We start from the raw sequence: 19052 nt of genomic DNA on the forward strand, positions 1-19052 counted from the left end.
TTATTGCTATTCTGAGCAGAAGGATGTTGCCATGCAAATTCTGCCTCTACACCACAGTGGGCTGGGTTTAGCTGTGAGCTTTTTGGTAGACTCATAACTCATTGCTCCCCCCAAAACACTCTCAGAACAGAACCCTCCTGCAGCAGGGAATAAACCACCGGGTGCATCCCTTCCCAGCATGGAGGAATGCAGTGGGAGCAGTATTTTGGGAAGAAACCAAGGTGGGAAAGGCAGCTTAGTGCTTTTTTGGCTTTGGAATCCATGTGTGTGGACACAAACAAGCAGGAAGATTTGCCACATGTCCAGGTTACTTACGGTTGAGAGGCAGGCTGGCATTGGTCGTCCCTAGCTTGTTGGCAGCGACACATGTATAGTTGCCAAAGTGCTCTTCTGTCACATTGTTAACAGTAAGAAGTGATCTTGTACTATAATTTTTAATAGTGATTCCTTGTTGACCATTGATCAGTCTAGAAAGCAAAAAGAAAATGTCTATAACTCACATACCATAAGCAATGATTTCTTTTATATCTCTTTTTTCTCTTGTCTCACAGACAGCACTGGCAGCACCATGAGCTGTTTGCCAGCTGCCAATGTCCTCTGCTGAGCAAAATTACACATCAGAGAGGCCATGGGCAATGCTGGAGCTGGGAGGACTGAGGGGAATAGCTGCTGCCTAGGTCTCCTACAGCTGAAAGGAAATAAAGACCCACAGTCCTGCCTGCCTGGAGAGCTCAGGTTCTAAACTGGACAAACCTAATTTGGAATTTAAATACCCTGTTTGGGGCAGAAAAGGGTTATGGTAAGTCTTTCAAAAAGTGTTTTTTCAGGCTCTGTAGTTTGTTGTGTCCTTTCACACCTCCAGCTGATGGCAGGTGAGGATTAGGAGCCAGAAATGTGTCTTCATAGGATTGTGACCACAGTTTGTTTTCCAGGGCTCTACAGCTGCGACTTGCAATTAGGAATGATGTGCTACAGCAGCAGCACCAGTTGCTGAGTCAGCACCCTGGGTAGAAACCAGGTAATGAAGCACAGGAAAAAAAGCCAAATCAGGGCTCTTTTCATCCAGCTTTGAGCTTCCCGTCCCAAATTTCATAGGAACTGTGCAGGTGATTTGATATTTCTCCCAAAGCCATGACAGAGGCATCACTGATGCACTGGGGCAAAGCCAGATGACCAGCTTAAATGATGTTGTTGCAGGCAAACCACATCTGATTAAACAAGGAGATGAGAAGGGTAACCACGTTATTAAAAAACCTGCTGCAGTTATTACTGATTATTCCTCATATTTCGCACAAGGAGCAGAGTTTGGAATTAAGAATACAGGTTTTGTCTGGGATATTGAAAGTTCTAATCATATATCCTGGGAACGAATGCAATCTTGTAGCATTTTTTCTAAAACCCTTCACAAATCTGTCATTAATTGCACTTCTGCACATTGTGGACTGAACACTCCTCATTACAGGAGTGCCTCCTTTCCCACTGGATCACTACAGGCTGCTTCACACATGGGCATTTCTCTTCCCTGTGCAGCTTGTGTTGCTGTAAGGGACTCTGCTCTGCTCTGTGCAGCCCATGGTTGGGGAGAGGCCATGACACATGCCATGGACACATGGGGTTTGGCATGAAGCATAAGAAAGGGGATTGAGATGCCTGGTTTGGGGTGAACACTGCAGTTAGGAGATTCATCTTTCCACCAGACTTGTGCAAGGCAGAGGTTTGTGCGTTCAGCCTTTGCACGTGTGTTTGCACATGGATGTTCTCCTCATAAACCACCAATGTCTGTCCCTCTGCTCCCATCTCTCCTGTAGCAAACTCAAGAGCCTCCTTGTTCCCAAGCCCACCCTGTTGTTGTGCTCCCATGCTAGCACACTATGGCTCACAACCAGTGACAGCAGGAGAGCACAAACTGCAGGCATGGCCACCATCCCATCCCTCTGACTTTCAGGGCTTGTCCCCTCCCTTCTTCCAGGGGAACTTGGGGTACTGGAGTGATAGCTCCATGTCCACCTATGGCTTTTGTTGTGCGGGTGGTGAGGCACAGGTACAGATTGCCCAGAGCAGCTGTGGCTGCTCCATCCCTGGTAGTATCCCAGGCCAGGTCCCAGGACCTGGAGCAACCTGGGCAGGTGGAAGATGTCCCTGTCCATGGAAGGAAGTGGAATGGGATGAGCTTTGAGGTTTCTTCTAACCCAAACCATTCTGGGATTCTATGGTCCCTACCAGCTCTTTCCAAGCCACCTCCACATTATTGGCCCATAACCACAGTTTGAACTACAACCTCTCTATTTTACAGTCATAAGGTTTAACTCATATTTTGTCCACAAAACAATGGGATTTTGGGATTTTTGCTGTCTCCATGCCCTGTCAGGGGTTACATTTATCTCACAAAATTAACTGTGTCTGCTTGACATGACCTGCTGCCTTCCTCAGGATGCTGAGAGGATGAGTGCTGTGGGTGCAAGCTCAGAGCCGTTCCGTGCCTCTCACCCTCCTTCCTCTCCCACATCACCTTCCCTCCATGTCCCTGTTGGGAAGTGGCTGACACTGGGGTCCAGAACTGGAAGTTCTGCAGTAAATGAAAGCAGGTAGATGCGCATATCAACAAGCCACACAACTGATGGACCGAGGAGCCAGTGTTAGTTAGCACAAACTCAGCAGTTCTGAGGGTTTCCAGTTACAGTTGTGAGGAGCAGATGCTTTTCCTTGGGCACTAATTGCTCCCGTGTGCTGCTTTGCTTCGCTGACTGACTGAGCACACATTCATCACTTGTCTGGATTTCACTCACGTACTTCCCCAGCTGGAACTGCATTTTAAGGTTGGTGCAGCCACCCTACTCATTTCTTCACCTTCCTGCTTTGTGCCAGGTATAAAGGGAAGGGTGATTTCCTTTTCATTCAGAGATTACACCTACACATCCAAATCTCATGCCCCAATGACAACCCCGAGGGCACCTGCCTTTGGGTTCATCTTTGAATACCTTCATGTTATTATAATACATTAAGCTATTATAATGAGGTTTGCTTTGTTCAGATGTAAGTCTTGTTTGCTTTGGGAAGGATAAGGGAATTAATACTTTAATATTTTAGTTAGGTGACATTTTGGGCTTCTTCTTCTCCGTGACTGTTTAGTGTCTAACTGCTGTGTGACTCTGTAACAGAACATAATGAGCAGACGTGGAGTTCAGCAATGGAATTGGCACAGTGGAGCCATTCTCCCCTTCACAGGGAATTCTAGAGTTTTAGCAGCCACACATGCAAATAATGCCCCAGCCTGGAAGTGCCCCATCCATAGAGGTGCTCAAGGCCAGGTTGGATGGGGCTTGGGGCAACTTGAGCTAGTGAAAGTTGTCCCTGTCCATGGCAGGGCATGGAATGAGATGAGTTTTAAGATCTCTTCCAGCTCAAACCTCAAACCATTTGATGTTTCTGTTTTGAATTTAAGATGCTTTCACTAACTCCTCCCCCCAGATTTTCTGTCCCTGCCCAGCTCACCCCACCCTGTGTGCCAGCACCTACAGAGAGCTATCAAACAGAGCCTCTTAGAAACTCAGTGATTAGGCAGAATTTGATCTCTCTGCCTTGAAGACCAATAGTTTTACTTAATGCAGTCTGCTACTGTCTTAATATTTAGTTTTAATGGTTATTTTATGATGAGATGATCCCTGGGGTCTGGAAACTGTGTTTTGGATTTACATTAATCTAAGTAACAATCATACAGTTTAGAGACCCAAGAGGCTTGTTTCAGGCACTCAACAAAAACTTAAGGTTTATGGGCTAATTCCCACTGTTAATTTATTCAACAATTCATCCAGATAGCCCCAAAATAAGAAGTCCCAGTCCAAGAGTATCTGAAAAAGAATGGGATTCTCTCAATCCTGTTAGCAGAAAGGACAGCATGGTGTGCACTTCCAGGGTATAACTGTAATATTGGAATATAGCTGCAAATTATCTGCAGGATAATGTAGCTGCTACTCTGAGCTACCTCTGAGAGCTCAATCTCCTCAGCTTTGCATTACAGCAATGACTGAGCTGTTCCAGTCTCATCCTGTGCTGACTCTCTGTCATCCAGAGGGAAAGGGGATATACTGGAGGGGAAAACAATGTATATGTATTTCTCTCTTTCCTGCAAGTGATGGGGGATCAGAGATCCTCAGTATCTCTGTAGTCACCTACATCTGGCACATCTGCCAACAACAGTTCACAGAATATCTTGAGTTAGAAGGGACCCTCCAGGATCATCAAAGCCAAACTCCTAAAAGGATGGAGCATGAGACTGAACACAATATTTCAGCAGCAAGACCCAAGAGAACAGTGTGTTTCTTGTGGAGGTGAAACACCAACTGAAACAGAAAGAGAAAGACAACTTTGGTGTCCTGAAATGCTCTGCTTCACCTTTCCTGCTGCTGTGACACAAATGTGCTCTCAGGGAACAGAGTTTGGTCAGTGTTATAAATAGAAAGGTGATTAACATGCTGGAAATGGCTAAATGAATCCCGAGTGCTAAAACCTGTGCTGAAACTGTTCCTACATAAAGTATGTTTCTGCTGCAACTCCCCATGAGATGGGTATAGCACAACCTGCACCTTTGGAAACAGGATGCAGGTGGATTTCACCAACAGAGGAAAAATATATACTGTGTGAGAGAGTAGAGGTCAGTTTTTGAGAAGGCTTTAGGCTATGGCCTGAGGGCAACAGCTGTGGTTGCTCAGAAGGAGGCTGAGCAGCTGATGCTGTGGGATGGGAGCAGCTGAGCCCTGAGAAATGAGCTCATGCATGGCTTTCTGGGAAACAGCATCATTCATATTCTCGTGTCAGCTCCCAGGTTTAATGGGAGGCTTGAGCTGAGAAACCCAAGGCTTGGAAGCTGGGAAATTCCGGGAGTTTGACAGTCAGTTATGAGAGAAAATAACCACTTGCTTTTGCACCAACACGAGAACCTGAGAGAAATGAGCTCTTGGGTACACCAAGAGCTGTAAATCAAAATGATCTATTAAAAAAGAAACATATCTTCCTGTTTAATTAGCTGGTTTTAAATAAAGATGACTCTACAGAGGTGCCTGTTACTGTTTCAAAGTACTAATGACCTGAGAGTGAGTCTGGCTGCAAACAAACCCAAACCAGTCAGCTTTTAGGGTTCATGCAGGGAGCACTCCCAGATCCCTTCTTGGATGCTGTGACTTGAGGACCCCGTGGAATATAGGCCCATGGACTAAACCACCAATGCACAGCTGGGTGAAAATCCATTCACAGGCAGGTTTGGTTGATGTCTTGCTCATCTAACAACCTTCACACCCTCAAACCCCTCAGGCAGAAACCGAGAAATAAATTAAAATCAGGACCCAAGGGAATGGAATAAAGTTGTGTCAAGGGAGGGTTAGGTTGGATATCAGGACAAGGTTCTTCCCCCAGAGGGTGTTTGGGCACTGGAACAGTTCCTCAGGGCAGTGGTCACAGCCCCAAGCCTGACAGAGCTCAAGGATTGTTTGGCCAAAGCTCTCAGGCACAGGGTGTCCTGTGCAGGGCAGGAGTTGGACCTCGATGAACCTTGCGGGTCTCTTCCAGCTCAGAATATAAAATCCTCTTAGTAGATTTTGTCAGTGCTTTTCTGGTTATTACACTTTAAAAGGCTGTAATTACTGATGCACATTTCAATGTTAGGCTTGTTACTGCAATTCTCACTCTCAGAGCCCAGAACAAGAGCTACAAGCAGAAGGAAAGGGAGCAGTTGTGCCACGTGGCTGCTGGAAGTCAGCACCTCCAACATCCATTGTTTGAGCTCAGCATCAGTTTCAGGACAGCCTGCTGGAGTTGTCATCCTGGGGACAAACCCAGCCTGGCAGGCTCCTCTCTCTTGCCCCTGGTCCCCAAGGGCAGGCAGCAGCATGAGGGGCAGCGAGCACAGGCTACTTACTTCCTCTCTCCTTTGAACCACTCAAAGATCGGGGCAGGCACTCCTGCACCTTCGCAGCGTATCAGGCCGCTCCCGCCAAGCATCACAGTGCTGGATTTAAGTTCCTGAATTGTGGGGGCAACTGAAAAAAAAGAATTGTAAAAATGGACATTTGCATGTGGTTAGGCAGATTATTCCACACTGCTGCTCCTCAGCACACCCAGCTTGCTGCTTGGTCTCCAGGATCACACTCAGTCACATCGGCTTCCAGCAGAGAGAAAGTTTGCTCACACTGCAGAGTCCCAGCTACGTTCTGTGTGTCTGTGAGTCCCAGGTACAGTCTGTGTGCCTGTGATCCCCAGCTACATTCTGTGTGTCTGGCGTAAAAACACAACTGAGACATGACGAGATATCAATCCAAGCCAGAAAAATGCTGATTTTCCAACAAGCTTACTCAATGTAAATCATAACTATAAGCATTAGTGGCATATAAGAAGTATTTAAATCCTGAGAAGTGGAAAAAAGCACATGAAACCTCAACACTGGAGCAGTGAAAGGCTGTGAGTTCCCATTGGGCTCAGCCAAGGACACCCCAACACCAGGAGGGTATGACAGTGCCCAGGCTGCAGAGTCCTCAATGCTTATCTCCTGCATCATGCCACCTGCAAACACCAACAAACTTCATAGCTCAGGTGGCCTTTGACACCTTGTTTTGCATATCAAAGGAATAAACTCTCAAAATTAGGAGTCAACAATAAATATGGTGGAACAGTGACTTTCCCAGCACCTGCTGGATACAGAGTTGTTTCAGCCAATGTACTTTGTCTTTTTAAACAGTAAACACTGTAAATAGTCAGGAACATCTTGAGCTCAGAACTACAGATACAAAGTTAAAAAGCAATTGTCAGGTTTTCCAGCAAAAGACAACTGTGAGCTGAAACTAAAGCACAGCAAATTCCTCAGGAAAGAGATTATCAAAGGCAACAACTGCCTCGGCCCTGGCATCTCTTTACGTTCGCTGGTTTGAAACAATAATTTATGTGCATCATCAAAAGGCTATAAAAACCAAACCACACAACTTATAAATAAAAATCTGTTTGGTTTTTTTTCCTCAGCAGTTTTCCAGATGCTTGAAGGTGTTTATGTAGAGGGAATGCTCTGAGTGTCTCACGGTTGCTTCTCACCCCATCTCACTCCCCATGCCACAATGTGGGGCTGCAGCCCACCCTGACTCATCCTGTGGGACAGAGGTGGCCACTCGAAGAGAAAATAAGGGCTGAGCAAAGGTCTGAGTCATGAACAAAGAGCTTTTGTCTAACAAGTACCACCTTCATGCTTCTCCCTGTTCACCTGTGGCTTGGTCTTGCTTCTCCCTGGGGCCTGATCACCTGTGGCTTGATATTTTGAGGGTTTTGGGGCTTTTTTGGTTTGGTTGGCTGGTTGGGTTTTTTTACAGAAATGCAGAACATCATTGATAATATGTTATTTAATGAAATGATGCATTAAAATGCTGCTTTTTCAGGCAGGAGCCCCAGGCCTTGCGTGCCTGGTGCAGCTGGGAAGGGGATGTCAGGGAAAGGGGATCTGCAGCCCAGTGACAGATCACAATTCCAGGCTTTGCTGTCTGAGTTCTGCTTCGAAAAGACTGGAAAACTTCTGAGAAGTTTCTTAGATCTCCCTTTCAGAAGGATTTCAGCTTCTGTTTGTTCAGAATACAAACTAAAATCAATATTCACCTTTCTGGAAAATCCCAGGTTAGTACAGGTATTGAAAACTCAGACTGGAGATTGCTTGGAGCCACCAACCTCTTGGATTTTTCATTGTCAGGTTATTGTCTTGGTTTTGGTCTCAAGACAAACTACAGGGTGCAGGAGTGTTCCTGGAGCAATGATCAGTAATGAGCTGAGCCAAAAATTCATCAGCTCCTCCTGCTGCCATTGGGGTAGAAGACTGAGTCACTCTATATGAAATCACACACCTAAAACCGGCTGCAATCACTGCCAAGGTCTGTCTTGAAAAGGGAAGAGACACACATCTGGGAGAGATTCTCAGTTCTCCAGTATTTCAGATATATTCTTTAATGTTTTTTCACATAGGCAACAAGGACTCATTCTTGAGGAGAAATCTGTGATTTGTGCTCATTGCTCAGCCATGCTGCAGTTGTCTGCACTTCCACGCCCCCCCCCGCCCCGGGCTGCTGGGGCTGCACGTGTGGGCTCCTGCATAAAAGATTTTTGTAGAATCATAGAATCATTAAGGTTGGAATTCTAAGAACATCAAGTCCAACCATTAACCAGCACCACCACCATGATCACCATTAAACCACATCCTCCAGTGCCACATCCACATGGGTTTTAAACACTTCCAGGGCTGGTGACTCCACCCCTGCCCTGGGCAATTCCTGGCAACCTTTCTGCGAAGTTTTTCTTAATATCCAATCTAAACCTTCCCTGGCCCGACTTAATGCCATTTCCTCTCATCCTGGAGACTCTGAGGTGATAACATGAGGAACAGGATATTGATGTAAATACATCTAATTTAGCAAGAGGAAAGCTCATAGATCAGAATTTTTTCTTCCAATCTAAACCTTCCCTGGCCCGACTTAATGCCATTTCCTCTCATCCTGGAGACTCTGAGGTGATAACATGAGGAACAGGATATTGATGTAAATACATCTAATTTAGCAAGAGGAAAGCTCATAGATCAGGTTAACAAGTGCTCACAAGGTTCAGTTCAATTCTGACTTCACTGTTACCCAACAGACATTGGATATTTGGTGAATGATCTCCTCAACACCCCGACTTAATGCCATTTCCTCTCATCCTGGAGACTCTGAGGTGATAACATGAGGAACAGGATATTGATGTAAATACATCTAATTTAGCAAGAGGAAAGCTCATAGATCAGGTTAACAAGTGCTCACAAGGTTCAGTTCAATTCTGACTTCACTGTTACCCAACAGACATTGGATATTTGGTGAATGATCTCCTCAACACCCAGAGTTCCCAGCTCACTGGGGATGTGCAGCATCAGCCAAACCAGCCAGGAGAAGAGAGGGATGAAGGATAATCATAGAATCCCAGAATGTTTTGGGCTGGAAGGGACCTTAAATCTCCTCTCATTCTAACCCCTGCCATGGGCAGGGGCACCTTCCACTAGCAGGGACAACTGTCACCTAGTTCAGAATGCTCCAAGCCCCATCCAACTTGACCTCTTAAATTACCAAGAGGGCTGATTTAAATCCTAAGTCCCAATCCTATTAAATGCCTTCCAAAGTCCCTGGCAGCCTTCCTGCAAGGCCAGCAGGAGCACTCCCAGTGCCACCAGCACCTCTGTCCATGCTGCAGCAGGCAAGACTCCACCACGCCCACCCTGACAGCTGCTCCCAGGCTGTTCCAGCTGCTCAGGGATAAACAAGGATAAACACTGCCCAGCTAGGAAAAGGTTTTCATTCAGGAGCTTAATAGCAATTACTTAAACTCTTACAGAAAATCATTACTGGCACAATCCTGTTCCATTCAGAGGACTGATCACACAGGTCCCACTGAAGTCCTGAGTGGGAACAGGAGGAGAGGGATACAGGGATAAATACAGAGGGACACAGGAGGAGAGGTATACAGGGATAAATACATGGGAACAGGAGGAGAGGGATAAAGGGATAGGTAGAGGGACACAGGCTTAAAGACCTGATGAAAGTTTAAAAAGAAAGAGCAGCTTTAATACATTTTAAATAATTACAGGTGGGGAAAATGTGGGAAAAGAAGAGAAATTTGGTTAAAGACTGAACACCACAGAAGCTGAGGCTAGTGGGACAGTGAGCTTCCAGCTCCAGCCTTCCCTCAGGCTCTCACAACAGAAACCTTCCTTGGGTTTTCCCTCCACTAGGTCTGTGGGCAGCGATTCTCCTTGTGTTGTAGACACAGATGTGTCTGAGCACTAGGAGCACTTTGTTATAAACAATAAAAAACAAGCCAGCAAGAAAATAACACCTTGTCTCAAAGCAGCAGGAGAGAGGGAAGCCTGGCAGAGGCTGCAGGGGGAGGGAAAGGGGTGACAGCCCCAAGAGCTCCCAAGGGAGGATTATCCCAGCAAACATTGGGCTGACAGAGATGCTGCACTAAAACCTAACAGTGATGGTAACAGGAAAACCTCGTGTAAGACTAGTCATTTCAAATGTATTTGTCATTTTTAGATCTCCTAAATAATGGTTATATACAATAATAGAGAAAAGCTATGATTATATATCTTCAGCAGCACTCGGTTTGTGCCTCATGTGTGTAGGTTTCCTCTCCCTGTGGTGGGTCCTTGTTCAATCCTCTCCTGTGGTTCATCCCCACAGAGAAGGGCACTTAAAATAAATGCCTAATTTCTGACTTGGAAATAAATTACTGGAACTTACTTCATATCAATTTCCTAAATATGTGTAAGTGCTTTGCTGGGAAAAGCTTTTTGGAGTGGGTGCTCAGAGACTCAGCTCAGCTGGAGTTTTACCAATGCCCTTCACTTCCATCCCTATGTGAGATGGGTCAGGAGGGAGAGCTAGCCTTGAGCCCAAACAGGTATTTATTATCCCTAAAATCAATGATTATCCACAAAATACAGATCTATGTATCCCACATGAAGGGTCTGACAGGAGAATTATGTGAGTGAAGAGGAGAGCTGGACCTGACACGCACTGGAGGTGATGGAAGATGTCACCAGGGCTCACTGCAGGTTTAGTGGCATCACATGGGAGCACTTTGTCACACAGCACACTGCAGGGCAAGTTGGATGGGGCTTGGAGCAACCTCAGCTAGTAGGAGGTGTCCCTGCCCAGGGCAGGGGGTGGAATGAGATGGGATTTAAGGTCCCTCCCAACCCAAACCAGTCTATGCTGCTGATTCTGCACATCTAAGACCCCCAACATGTTCTCCTGATGCAGGAAAACCAAATGTAAGAACTTCAGTTCTATTCAGAAATGACACAAAGTCCTGCTGGACCTGATTCCCTGCCCCAAGATCCAAACTTTGCTCTTAAATGTCCAAAGAAGCAGTTGGAGCAATGCAGGCAGTGTCCTGGTGTTCACAGGCACAAGGAACACACAGCAACTCCAGCCAGAGCAGGTTTCCTCTTTTAACACTTTAATGAGCTTTGGGACTTTTATGCACATTAGTTCTGTTGCCCTAATTACTCATTATAATTCTAATGTGCATTTTATATTTAATTACAATGCTTATAAAGATTTGCTCTGGACAGTAAATTATTGTAACTAGCATGTGCATAATGATTACCAGCTGAATTTATTAACTTTTCCACTAGCATTCAGGGTTGGCAACTTCCAATTTCACCTTTGTAAGGAACCATATTGTCTGATTAAACTAACATTTTTGTGGCATTAATTGTAAATGTCAATAAAAAAAGCGCCTTTTATTTTCCCAGTCTTCATCAGCTTTTAATTTGGCATCCTAATGTCATCTTTTGTTAGTAAAATTGCTTTCCATGGTGTTAAGATAACAACTTTCAGGTAGAAGAACAGCTTTTGAGATGTTTTCTGCTCAGAAAACAGATATCAGCAATATTCAAATATATTCATTTAGATAGATGCACACACAGTGTGTTTCACCAATAAGGCAACAAGTCTTCATGAGTGAAACAGTTTTACTTGTGCTAATTAAATCAGGCTTTGGGTAGTCTAGATTATTTCATTGTTCTAGTTCATTCAAAGCATCAGCACTAACTATCCCCAGACTCATGGAGTGGCCCTTTGCGGCAGAAACTTCTCTGCTGTGCAGGAACATTTAGAATCATAGAATCAAGGTTGGAGGAGACCTCTAAGATCAAGTCCAACCATTAACCTGTCTGTTAATGCTGTAATCCCTAAACCATATCCTCCAGCGCCAGATCCAGACACCTCTTAAATACTCCACCACCTCCCTGGGCAATATTCCAGTGCCTGAGCAGCCTATTTGAGCCATGACTCTAAAAACCACTGGGCTGAGCAACTAAAAAGCTTATTCTTTCCATCTTTTCTTGATTATTTATCAAACCCCACAGATGCATTGGGACCTTGATGTGTACATATACATGAATTTGATATGCAAACATAGGAGATATCAGTTAGAATTTGGTTGTAGATGTAACCCAGAATCTCTTTTGTGCTTGCCACAGAACCACAGAATGGTTGGGTTGGAAGAGACCTTAAAGCTCATCTGGTTCCCCATGGGCAGGGACACCTCCCATCAGATCAGGTTGCTCCAAGCCCCATCCAACCTGGCCTGGAACACTTCCAGGGATGGAGCAGCCACAGCTGCTATGGGCAACCTGTGCCAGTGCCTCAGCAGCCTCTCAGGAAAGAACTTGTTCTTAATGCCTAATCTAAACCTACCTTCCTTCCACTTTCCCATTCAGGATTTCACTTTACAAACTACACTTTAAATGCTGATTAATTAAACAACTGTGAAATCCCTGGTGCTGTCAGGCAAGGAGTGGATTCTCCAGCCTTCCCTGCGTGGGATCTGGCATGTCACAGGGCACAACAGCTTCCCAAACATGCACCTCCCTCAGCTCTGCCTAATGGATTGCATTATAACTAGCCAAATCCCTGGCTGCTGTGCAATTTATGGATTTGAATATAAAACCTCCTAGTGCCGAGAGGAAAGCTTAAAATCCACCAGTAATTGTTATGTGGGAGGAAAACATAAAAATCAGCAACACAAAATAATACTTAATAAATAACAGCCTGGCAGACAGGAAATCTCAGCAATGTGTTTTACAGGTATTTGAGTGATAGAAAAGAAGAGGAAGGAACTTAGTGAAACCTCCCAGAACCAACAAAACAGACAAAGACCTTGAGGGAGCTGCAGGAGAAAAGGCAAATGGGAGGAACTTCTTTGTTTCTCTGTCCATCAGGTTTTATCTCCTTGTTTCATCTATTTAATCCTTCTCTTTCCCAACAAAGTGCTTTTCTCACTGTATTCCCTTTAAGGCAGCTCTGTAAATGTATTCTTAGCCTCTATTAAAGGAGTTGCTCTAGGGTGGGAACACAAACTCTTCCCCCCAGCAGCATCCAAGGAAGGGTGAGTAGCTCCAGCCATGCACTGGCAGCTGAGCCACAGCCCTATTTCAGAAGACCTGAGGTGGTCACTGCATGGGCAAATATTTGTGTGTGAGCATTGGCAATGTCACACCAAACCCACAGAATGGGCTTGAAGTAGACCCTGGCCCTGGGGGGAATATGCTCCCCTGCTCTCTTCAGCTGTGTCAGGGGAGGGTTAGGTTGGATATTAGGAGAAGGTTCTTCCCCCAGAGGGTGTCTGGGCACTGAAACAGCTCCCCAGGGCAGTGGTCACAGCCCCGAGCCTGACAGAGCTCAAGGAGTGTTTGACCAATGCTCTCAGGGACATGGTGGATTGCTGGGGTGTCCTGTGCAGGGTCTGGGGTTGGACTGATGATCCTGAGCCAACAGCATCACGCTTGCCCTCTCCAGGAGCATAACTGGAACCATGATGAACAAACATGAAGCCAATCCTTGATGGCAATTTAGAAAGAAGTGATGCTCAAAACATCAACAGGGATGTAAGGGTTCAGTGTTTGGTGTTGTTTGAGGCGGTGGAGTTGCATTTGATCTGCCACTGGCCAGTGCATATTGTCTCAAACTTAACTGAAATCAAAGTCTTTATATTGACTTCAGTGGGCTTTGAATGAGGTCCAGAAAGAGCTGCAAGAAAAGAGAATTCCAGTTTTCTATACAAAAATCAAGTGAAACCTTCACAACTTGAAATACAACCAGCATAGCAGACAACTCTTGTCATGTCAGCTCTCCTTTCATACACTATTGCTTTCTCTGCTCTGGTCTGAAGGAAAGTTTCATCGGTACTTTCACATCAGCAGAGAATGATCAAGCATCTGTAATTACGTGAGTCAAATAGAAAAACCTTTATGTCTCATGGTATAAAATAAGATGTTGACAGGACCCAGCAGAACTGCTCGGCAGCTTCTCTCAAATATATGAAGGGAATCTTCAGGATTACAACATTCAGTGTGCCAGGCAGGTAGATGAAGAGGCACTGCCGAGTCCTGCCACTGTACACACCCAGTGTTTGTTGGGAGGGAGATGACACCCAGCCCTGCAGCACCGGTGGGCAGAGACTGCAGGGAGGGCACTGGACTCCCTAATGGGTGCAGGTCTCCTGCTAGAGGAGAGGTGGCACAGCCTGAGTGAAGGGTTGCAGAGCCTCTGCAATGTATAAGGGAGCACAACACCCCTGAGGAGTTGCTTACAAGTGCTAATTGGGGGACCTGGAGGCTTCCGGGGAGACCTTAATTGTTATTCTAGTACTTAAAGGAGACTGATAAAAACAACAGGAAGAGTGACTTTCTACACAGGCAGATAGTGATAAGGCAAGGGAAAAAGGTTTTAAACGAAGAGAGGAGAAGAGAGGAGAGATTTAGATTAGAAATTAGGAAGAAATCCTTCCCTGTGAGGTTGTTGAGGCACTAGCACAAGCTGCCCAGAGCAGCTGTGGCTGCTCCATCCCTGGGAGTGTTCCAGGCCAGGTTGGATGGGGTTTGGTTCAGTCTGGGCTGGTGGAAGGTGTCTCTGCCCCTGGCAGGGGGTGGCACTGTATGAGCTTCAAAGTTTTCCCAACCCAAACCATTCCATGATTCTATGTACATGAGCACACATACATCTCTGGGCAATGCTGGCAGATCAGTTGGCTTGGGAAAGCAATTTTGCCATATAGCACAGAAGCACCAACATGGCAGGACATAGTGGGATGAAGGATGATGAGCTGTTGTGTCTGTTTGCCATGGGGAGCATCCTACCTGAGCTGGGCACTCCCATCAGCAAACCTCCCTCATTCCTTCAGCAGCCCCTGATGGAAAAGTTTCCACAAAATTTCCAGCCGTTGCACTTCAAAGTTCCTTTATCTCAGCAATTTATTCCTATGTGTGTGTGGGTTAAAGGGGAGAATGAGCCTCAGCATCCCAAAGAGGCTCCAAGGCACGAAGAGGAGGGAAGGGGATGCTATCACACAGCTGGTGCCAGGCCAGAAGGAAGAGTTGGCCACGAGCCTGGGCACGAACAAACACCAGAGCTTTTGCTTTGCTGTTTCTCTCCCTCTAAGGAAGATAAAAGCAGTGGACTTCAACAAATTCCAGGAATTACTAAGTAGATCTTTTGGCAGCAAAGCTGAGGAGAAAATGAATTAGTGCAAGCTGGGAGCTTTCCAAGGGAAAAAAGTTTGGAACCAAAGTGCAACATCCCTGAGAGCAGGTCAGAAATGCAGGCAGAGCCCTGAGCCAGCCCTGCCAGAGCATGGGCAGGAGCCAGAGACCAGAGCAGGTGAGGTAGGCAGGAAATCCCAAGGGCAAGAAGAAAACAGGGCAGACAGGCATTGTTGGTGTCAGGGCAGGAGCCAAAGCAGCAGAGCAGGCAAGGCAGGCAGGAGACCCCAGGGGCAAGGAAAAACCAGGTCATACATACACTGTCAGTGTTCGTGACCCTGCTGCTCAGAGTCACACCCCTGCATGGTGCCCAGACCCACCAAAATACCTGTGGTGGTGCCTTTCTGTGCCACCATCTGCAGCTTGACCGCACCTGAAAACCCAACACAGTCACTGATCCAACACGTGAGCGGTGAACCCAGAACCAGCCCTGGGGACCCTCATCCCTTCAGTCTGGCAAGGAGCCTTTGGGTGACAATTTTATAAGTGATTTTTCGTCATCCCCATGGACATTTTTCTTATCCATATCTGTCCCACCTGAACCTGTAAGAACCTCGTGCCAAAAGCTTGTGACACATGACATCTTCTGCTTTGCCTGATAAGTGGGAATTAGTGAGACAAAGTGAGGTGTTGCTGTTACCCTCCTCAGGTTCTACCCCAGGTACAACCCCATCTTGTTACAGTTCTAACATGTGTCTGGGGACTGGAAATGTACCAGGTGATTGCTAGTCAGTCCCCTTAGAACAACAGGCATCAAGGCCTCAGCCTCAGGACCTAGCCCAGCCTTTCTAGGGTCTCAGAAAAGACAGTTTAATCTTCATTTGCATAATGGAGGTCTTTGATGAAGTTTATTGTCCTCATCAGATAACTTGAGACAACAACTGGGCACCTCTGGGAGCTACTGGCTAACAGACATATTACCTAGAGCAAACCACCTGCTTTACAGGACATTGGAGTGGTCTCAGCTGAAGTACCAAAAGTTCAGACAAAAACTGGGATCAGTGGAGCTGGAAAAGATGATTTTTAGGGATACATTGCAGCACTAAGCATGCAAGACAGAAGAATAAAAGGATCAGCTCTTCCCTTCTCCCTTATGAGCCAGGCAAGCAATAATCAGCCCAAATTGAAGCAAGGTACATTTTGGTCTGGTAAGATGCTGCTGGAAGAATTTGCTCAAGGAGACTGGCAAGGTGCTCTTTCTCCTTTTCTTTTAATGTTAAAAGAAAATGTTGACAATTTCAATAGTGGCATCTGGCCAGCAGCCACCCCTTCTTGGGGTGGAATTTTGGATGACTCTGTGGTTCTGGGATCATTCAACCTCAGAACCAATTCCTTCACTCATTTCCATTGACCCTAGTGTTGTTTAAGATTATAAATATTTTTTAACACAATGGGGAAAATAAGAGATGATACTCTTCTTGTATTACAACAGTAATGAAACCTGCAGTTCATGCTTAGCCTCAAAAATAAGGTAAGGACTGAAACTGGATTTGGAATGAAAAATACATGACTCAAAAGGCAGAAGTAGAAGTTTTTTGCAACAAAGTTCTCACACACACCTCAGATCTGATCTGATCTATTCCATATTCACACCAAAGCAGCCAGGTGAGCTCACCAAAATGCTGTTTCTAAGGCCAGGACTCATTACTGCTGTATAATAAATGGAAGCATAAGTCAGAGTTAGCACTGAACAGATTGTTTGGGGTTGCAAAGACAGCAGCTGTCACAGCTTGACAGCTTTCTTGTTAGTGAATCAGCTTTCCTGACAGTCTCTTTGATTGAAAACCCCTGTTCGCTGACAGCGTGTTAGAGCTCAGCTACACATGTAGCTCACGCAGAATGAGAAGGCACCATGAAAGGTCTCCAAGCTATTGCTCTGTATTAAAAAGAAGTGAAGTTTACTTAAAGGGTGGGTTTGCTCCCCTCCCTTCCCAGCAATCTGTGGCAGATGTAAGCTGATAGGAACAGGACCATCTCAAGCAGGAGCCATGGGGTCTGGCTGGAGGCAATGAGGCCACAGAAATCCTGGCTGAAAACACTCTCAGGAAAAGTTTCTGTGTTGGAAAACAAGTTTATACAGAAAAGTGTAAACTTCAAACTCACTGTCACTCTGACAGAGGTTTCCCAGACCTCCTGCCAACCCAAAGGGGAGAGCACATATAGCCACATCAAAAGGGGAGAGCAAATATAGCTGCATTAATAAACTTCATTTACTCACAGTAACATTTACTTTTCTCTCACAGGCTCCACCTGTGCCCATGGTTTCTGTTGGCATCTCCATGGGACATGGAGAGTTGGCTTCTGCCTCCTGCAGCACACTCAGAATACCTGTGCAAACCTTCCAGCACCATGGGCAAGGGCTGCAAGGGCTTCCTCAGGCCTCTTGGCTTACTCCCAGCCTCCTGCTTTGGACTTGTCACTAAACACACAGGACCTGCACAGCTGTGGCACCAAAAAAATACCTTGTTGTGGTAAAGGAGGGATTTTATCAAAGCAAATGCATCTCAGGGGTCTATCTGACTCCTCTTTGCTTCAGTCCATATTTATATATAAGGTTGTCCATATAAAGTGATTTCTCTTTCCTCATTTTGATGGTATTGGAGCAGATAAAATCCAATTAAATGGATGCAATGGAGATATGCACCTTTTATTCCAAGATCATGGCTTAAACCAAAGCACACACATGATGCTGTGCTGAGGGAAAGCAGAGCCAAAATCTGAGAGCCACTGCTGAATGCCAGAAACATCCAGGGCTTCACAGTTTGTCCATGAGGGTCACTGACTGTTCTTGTGACAACCTATCATTTCTAAAGGATGTCCACATTCCTCAAGGAGAGACCACAGATCCCAAGTTGGCACTTGCATACAGACCTGACTTTACATGGGAAAACCTGAAATACTGGGAATTCCCTACTTAAACATTTAATTGCTGCATTGACAGATAATTCCTGATTTGTTCTTTTTCTCAAGACTGTCCTTTGGCCAGCAATCCCCCCAGGTGCAGGAGCAGCAGCACCTGGATTGGGATACATCTGCTATCACACAGAACTGTGATACATCTGCTATCACACAGGATTTGTTCCAAACACACAGGATACAGTCCATTTTGAAGCAATTTTTCCAACTTCATGGGCTGAATTCTTTCAGTCTAGCACTGAATACCATGATCTTTGTGCCACAGGTGCCAAAGCAACAAAGTCTATGACATCCCTGCCTTGGGAAGCAGCACAGAGTGTGGCCATACAAGTGCCATCACCAACTTGTGTTTGCTCTACAGCTCTATGGTCCAGAAAGGTCACAGCAGCCTCCAAAGAGGCAGGAAATATGAACAGACCCAGATTTAGGAATTATAATGCCTGAAGAGTGATGTTGGCAATTCTTCCTGCCTTTTGTGTCAACAGCACTGCTGTGTTTGAAACTAGGAAGGCAAATTGAGCTCCTCGAAGCTCCCCCAGCTCCAATGTGCTGCCTCCACCACACACTTGCCAACATCAGAAGATATTAAAACCTCATTTAGCCATGTCATCAGGGACAAACAGGTTGTAACAACATCATTACATCCTTATCAGGGACTGGATGTCTTGTTGAATGCTGAGTGTAAACAGGGCAGGAGCCCACGGGGACCATCACCACGTGGTGTCATGCCGTACCCACGCTCACAAGCTGAGCAGAGCACATTCCTTTTGCAGAACCATTTTAAACTGCAATGACTTGGAAAAAATATTCAAAATATTCAAGATATGTAGAGTTTTTCAAGACTGACACACTCTTCAGGCTTTCTGTGACCCCAGTTGGTGCCACCAGCTGCACTCAGACCCCTATGGAAGGTCACCCCAAAGGCACTGCAAGGAAGAGGGAAGAGTCAGTCTTAGCACAACAGCACCAAGGAATACTACAATTACTAGAGGAAATATTGCTTTACAGTGTGTTGACTGTTATGAGGAATATTCTAAGT

General features: G+C 45.7%; 1 protein-coding gene across 1 annotated transcript in view; it reads right to left on the bottom strand.

The window, feature by feature from the left end:
- Window positions 1-315: 315 nt before the first annotated feature.
- The window catches only part of NEGR1 (neuronal growth regulator 1), a gene marked incomplete at both ends in the record, with an annotated part of 47029 nt that continues 28292 nt past the window's right edge, over window positions 316-19052 (bottom strand). Inside the window, 2 exons of the mRNA XM_009076359.1 lie at window positions 316-467; window positions 5912-6032. Of these exons, the coding sequence (XP_009074607.1) occupies window positions 316-467; window positions 5912-6032 (273 nt within the window). The remainder of the gene's footprint in view (window positions 468-5911; window positions 6033-19052) is intronic.

Source organism: Acanthisitta chloris, unplaced genomic scaffold, assembly GCF_000695815.1.
Source record: "Acanthisitta chloris isolate BGI_N310 unplaced genomic scaffold, ASM69581v1 scaffold30356, whole genome shotgun sequence".
NCBI classification, from domain to species: domain Eukaryota; kingdom Metazoa; phylum Chordata; class Aves; order Passeriformes; family Acanthisittidae; genus Acanthisitta; species Acanthisitta chloris.